We start from the raw sequence: 6,501 nt of genomic DNA on the forward strand, positions 1-6,501 counted from the left end.
ATGCTTAAATAAATCATATGTTTTTGTGTTTGCGGATTTTAACTGTAAAAAACAAACAAAAATAATATGTAAAGAATATTTGGTAGTATCAAATATATATAAAAAAAGCTTAACAATTTAAAGTAAAAGAAAATCATTCAAGAATTATCAAGCTATATAGGAAACAATTAATTAAAGTTATGAACTAAGAGATATTGAATTAGTTCACAGTGTTAGCGAACCTTCCTGGAAATTAATCCTACTTACTTTCTCATAAAGAGACAAATGAAATATTTGTTTTAAAAGTAAATTTCTTTGAAACATTTTATTACTTGAAGGCTTTTGCTCTTGCATCATTGAAAATTTAATATAGCAAATACAATATTCAAATTTTTCTAAATATAAATTAATTAGACTGTCTTATCAAGACTCAGCTATGATGACTAGGTAAGGGCATTATAAAAAAGATATAATGAACTTTAGTAGTGCTAAAATCTTTGTAAAATCTGCTATTATCAAATAGAAAAACCCTCAAACATTAGTATTTTATATCAAGAACCTAAAATTAACTTTAGGAAAGAAATATCTGCAAGAATGCTTAAAAAGTAATTTTGGAATTCAGAAGAATTGCTCAATACATTTTGGCATACTTTGGTAGCATTAAATAATTTTCATTATATTGGTCTATTTCATGGTGATATCAGGGTTAATTCTATTGCCTGCAAATCAGATGGCTCAATTATTTTGTTAGATTAGTTTTGCACAGGAAATGCTTATTACAAAACTATAGAGGATATAATTGCAGACCAGGATGGGTTTCTGTCTCCAGAGTTCTTAGACCCAAATTAAGAATTAGGTAGACTATCAATTATAATACAAATAATAATTTTATTCTAGCATTAACATTTTGCAAATGAATAATCAATCATTCTTTTATTTTAAATAATATAAAAACTAGCTTATAAATTTACATTCAAATAATTATTTTTAGATAATGAAAATGAATGAATACTTTTTTTTTATTTAACTGAAAAACTTTTAAATTAAATTTATCTTTTTTTAAAAAAAAATGTAGTTTTTACTACAATAGAAAATGACGTTTTCAGCTTAGGTTTAGTCTTTTTTGAAGCTTGTACATTAAAAAAAAGCAGAGATATGTATGATTGGTAATAAAGAACCTTTAATTATTAAATATATTAAGAAAGATTGCTAAATATTGAACTACTTTATGGCAAAGAACTAGCACAATTTTTATCTTAGATGACTGATTTCTCTATTCAATCAAGAATTACAACAGAAGAAGCATTAGTTGAAATATCTTAGCTGAAATCGAAACTAATTTAAAGAGATATTAAAGTGAATGATTCTTGCCAAACAAACTCTTAAAGATAATAATAAGCTAATTAGTTAGCTTAATCTCATTTTAGCCACTAGCAATAATATTATCCTCATTACTAAGATTAAAGCAATGTCTAAGTGAATTCTGTTGTATCAGCTGTTGCAAGTGCTACAAATAACCCAAATATAAACTATAACTCAAATAAATATTCTGGAATCAGTTTTGATAATGGCATGAACTCATAGAATTATGACACAGCGTATAACATTCCTATAGATAGATAAATACAAAGTTCTTTTCAATAAAAATAATAATTCAAGCTGAACATAAATTACAATAATTAAAATAATAAATAATCTAATCTGCTCAACAGCAATGAATAAAACAGTGGAAAATTATCTCAGTTATTAACAAATGATACAATTAAAGATAATAGCAAAAATCAAGAGATTACTCAGTTTGAAAATTTGAGTATTTCTGATAACTCTGTAAGCATACTTTCATTTGAAAACACAATGTGTTCTCATCAAGAAGATAGCAATGCAGATAAAAGGAAATAAATTCCTCATTATAAAAAAAGCGTTTTCAAAGTTAAGAACATGATTAATGCTCCTCCTCCTCAATAGAATTAGTTGTTGTAAAATGAGAAAGAAAGTAGCGTGTTCTACATAGTAGAAGAAGAAGAAGCCATAGATAAACAATTAATTTAAAAAACAATGGTGAATAGAATAGAAAAAGAAAAAAGAGAGCTAGCGCAGACTTAAAATTCAGATGCTAACTAGTTCTTAAATTATGCCTAGTATTGTTAGATGCAAGAAAGGCAAAAAAATTCTTTGTTTGTTCAAAACAACTAGATTTTTTAATAGTCTTAATTATACTAGCGCTAATCATTATAATCTTCATTATCAAATTAATAATAAACACAAAATTAATTAAATCATCCTTTTTAGCAGTAATAAGAAATACAATAATTAAACTAACAAACTTAATAGTAAAATTATAAGAATTAGTGCTTTGATTAACAGTAAAAAGAATTTTAACAATCTTAGATAGTAAATAAAATCCCAGCAAATCCTCGCTCATAATAAGTTAGTATTCAGGTTAGAAGAAATTCTGCTTTTTTGCCAAACCAACAAATTATAAATTAAAAAGAAAATATCAACTAAAATGTTTGCTAAATTATAGATGATTAAGGTATAGCTGATGGAAGCTAGCAAGCAAACTACATGATACCTGATTAGTTTACAAACTGCAAAAACGTTTACACTAGAAAGATAAGAGGATTGAATAAATCTGTAGATATGTCCAAAGCAATCTAATTGGTAAGTAATTAACAATAAATTATAAACAATGCAAACCAACAAAACTTCATCACAAGCTGCAAGTACTCAAACAAGCAAGAGATAACTTTCCCATCTAGTGTTTTGAATAGCAGCAACAGCAGCATAAACCCAACAAATAATTAATAAAAAGAATGTGAAGGAATCAACATTATTTCTTATGATATAATGAATATGCAATCCCCAACAAATATAATTACTAAAAATGAAAAACAAGGCATTCAAACGTTATTTAAAAGAAATTAAAATATTTTCTCATCCAAGCTTACATAAGCAAATAACAATCTAAAAGAATTCGCTTCTGCCCACAACTCTCAGACAAATAATAAACCAAATCCTAATAATAATAATAATAATAATAATAATAATATGTATAACCCTATTAATAACGAAGAATGGAATTATCCTACTAACAGCTAAAGATTTGCATATATATAAATTAATAAATGAAAATAATTAAAATTGTAGCATCATAATTGTAAAAAACTATTCAATAGGTATAGACTATTTAATTTAATTTAACTATATATACAATATGTTTATATAAAAGCATACTCTTCAAATATATTTTATTCAAAAGAATATTTTTACTTTGATTTTGTATAATTAAGAATTATAAAAACTGAATAGGTTAGTTTAAAAAATTTTAAATCATTTCTATTAATTAAAAAAATCAAAGATTTAATAATGAAAAATAATTTAATTTTTCAATAACTTAGAAGAAAAGTTTAAAATTTTAAACATTTTTGATATTTATAAAAATATTGGTTCTTTTCTATTAAGATTAAAGAACCAAAATAGTTCAAAATAAATCAAAAAATAAGGTGCATTTTTATTAAAAAAATTTTAAAACAATTTTTATTGATGAATAAAATAGTTATCAAAAAGTGATATGAATAATTGAGCTTAAAAATAAATACATCCTTTTTCTATTCATCCTTTTAATTAAAATTATAGAGTTCTATTTAAAAAGCATAATTAATTACCTTTTTAGAATAAAAATTAGAGCAAAAAAATTAATTAAATCAAAACAATATTCTATTTAAAATTGATAAATAAGAATAAAAGAAAATAATAATTAAGTTATTATTCTTTATTTATTTCAAGAAAACCTTATAAATTATTAAACAAAAAATAATGCTAATTATCATATTTATTAATTAATCAATAGTTTAAGTAAAAAAATTTTTTTCTGATTACTAATAAATGATTAAATACATTTTTGAATAGATTTTAAGTCTTCAGTTAGTAAAATAAGTAAAAATATTTATAGATAATAGCAAATAAATGAGCAATAGATAGTATAAAATATAAGTTAGATTAATCAAAGAAGTATTAAGCATTATTATTTATATTTTTAAGCGTAATTATTAATTTGAAAAATAAAAATGATATTTAAATTGATTGATTATTTATTGTTAAGAAATAATCAATTATTAGCATCTAAATATGAAGCTGCATTACTTAAATAATTTAACTACCCTATTATTTAAAAAATAAATCATTTTATTATAAAATATATTTGATTATTTTTACTCAACTCTTATATTTTAGTATATCTTTTGATTATAATCAATTAATATTGCATTGAATAACAAATAAAATAACTATACAAAACAATTAGATAAAAATTTTTGTTTTTTATTAATAATACTAGCATAAAAAGTATTTAATATTTAAAAATACTAACATCAATAAGATAATTTTATTCTGTTTAAAATAAATGTAAGTTGAAATATTTTTTTAGGGTATTAAACTAAAATTTTTTATTGGCAACATTAAACCTTTGCTAAAGACAAATTAGGTATTTGATTATTACTTCAAGATAATTTATTGTTTTTAAGTTTTTTATCTCAAGTATCAAAGAGTGCATGAAAATTTAATAAATTTATATAAACAAATGATATATAATTAAAGAAGTTTTTATATATTAAAAAAATGATTGAATTTAATAAATACATTTTATAAAACTTTATTAAACAAACGAATATATTGATTGTTTTACTTCTCTAAGATAGTTTTTCTTTAAAATAATTTCAAACTAATAAATAAAATTCTTGAAACAAATAAGCAATCATCAATAAATTATAGTAAAAGTGTAGTATTATTCATTAAAAAAACTAATATTTTATAATTATTTCACAATATTCTTCAAACTGATCATTTAATTTTACTATTTGGATATAAATATATTAATTTTATTTATTAAAAACAACTTAAAAAGATTAATTAAAATAAATTATTTTCAAAAAATATTTTCAAAGAAATCATAAAAATCAATTTAAATACTGATTAACATTAACAATCAATTTCAATATTTGATAAGTGTATTAAATTCATCTTAAAAATAATTCTCAATTTTTATTAAAAGGTAATTAATAATAACATTTAACAAAAAAAGTAAAATAACACTAATTGCTTCTAAATATTTTCTTATTTTCAGCTATAGACATCCCAAGAAATAATTTAACCCAATTTAAGAAAGTATATTGGAAACAATAATAGATAATAAATTTTATTATAATATAAATATCATATAGATTATTATTAAATTTCATTTATATATTATGAAGCTAATAAATACATAACAATTCTTAATTTTAGATAAAACATATGGCTGTTGAATAAACTAATACATAGATTTAGAAAAAGTTAGCTGAAAAAAATATAGTTTTTAAATATAAATACTTTAATAATAAATTTTTTTTTTTAATGGAAATTATTCATTTGAGTTTTATATTTATTTCCATATTCTAGATTAATTCTATATTGTAAATTTTTAAGCGCCTTGATATTTTTAGTTGAAACAATAAGCCGAATTCAAAATATTAATACAATTAAAACTAAGCAGACTATTATTCCAACAATAAGATATTTCTTTTAATCTTCTGTAATAGAGAAACCTTCACTATTTGAGTTTTGAGATTTGTACATAGCCTAATCTTATGATAAGTTATTTTATCCTGGATACTAAACATTAAATTGTTGTGGAGGTTGTTAATAAGGAGAGTTATATTATGGAGGTTAATATGGCTAGTTATATAAACCTTGATTATTCTAAAATCCTTAATTTGGGAATCCTCCTTGTTGTTGTTAATATGGCATAGGTTAAGAATATTAGTTTTAATAGTTCCCAAAGAGATTTGTCTATCCATAATTATTTGGATTGTTATCAACAAGTGGATTGTTAACATTGTGCATCATAGGATTAGGAGGAGGAGTATTATTTTGTGGATACTATGAATGTAAAGGATTAACATCATCTTCAAGAGGATTCTTTACGTTGCTGAAATCCTCATTATTGCTGTTTTAATTTTTATTGGTAACTGTAGGTTTATTGTCATTTTTAATTAGATTGCTTTGCAGATTATTCGTATTCTTCAAGGTAGAATTCAATCCTGTAACATATTCGCTCTTAACTACTTTAATCTGCTATTTTTCCTCTTCCTCATGGTCAGGGTTACCACTTACGTTTAATAAATTCTTATTCATTTTATTTGACTTAAATCTATTTTTTTTTCCTATAAACCTACTTTAAATTAATAGTTGATCTTATAAAGCTATCTATCTATCTATTTATTGATTTATTTATTTTTTACTATATTAAAAAATATATTTTTAAAAATATTCTTATTATTAGTAAAGACTACTTAATTGTTAATATTCTATTGTAACATATCTTATTAAAAGTAAAGGATTATTGAAAGAATTTTTACTCATTCTATCTATGTTTATGTCGAACGATAATTTGAATAAAATTCACACATAAATAACATTTATGATATGTTTACAATACACATTTGGAATCTTATTATCTATTTCTTTCCATTTTTCTATTCTAAT

At 21.7% G+C, this 6,501-nt stretch overlaps 2 protein-coding genes across 2 annotated transcripts; one reads left to right on the forward strand and one right to left on the reverse strand. All coding sequences in view use genetic code 6, as the record gives it.

Moving 5' to 3' along the window:
- Positions 1 to 98: 98 nt before the first annotated feature.
- TTHERM_00125320 (hypothetical protein) lies at positions 99 to 3,108 on the forward strand (the record flags this gene model as incomplete). Its single annotated transcript, XM_001016211.2, has 3 exons — positions 99 to 284; positions 394 to 835; positions 1,055 to 3,108. The coding sequence occupies exons 1-3, from the start codon at positions 180 to 182 to the stop codon at positions 3,106 to 3,108; spliced, it is 2,601 nt and encodes an 866-aa protein (XP_001016211.2). The 5' UTR covers positions 99 to 179.
- Positions 3,109 to 5,478: 2,370 nt separating this feature from the next.
- On the reverse strand, positions 5,479 to 6,333 carry TTHERM_00125310 (transmembrane protein, putative; the record flags this gene model as incomplete). Its single annotated transcript, XM_001016210.2, has 1 exon — positions 5,479 to 6,333. Exon 1 carries the CDS (start codon positions 6,148 to 6,150, stop codon positions 5,479 to 5,481), a length of 672 nt encoding a protein of 223 aa, XP_001016210.1. The 5' UTR covers positions 6,151 to 6,333.
- Between the last annotated feature and the right edge of the window lie 168 nt (positions 6,334 to 6,501).

The sequence above is a fragment of the Tetrahymena thermophila genome (genome assembly GCF_000189635.1).
Source record: "Tetrahymena thermophila SB210 genomic scaffold scf_8254645, whole genome shotgun sequence".
Classification (NCBI taxonomy): domain Eukaryota; phylum Ciliophora; class Oligohymenophorea; order Hymenostomatida; family Tetrahymenidae; genus Tetrahymena; species Tetrahymena thermophila.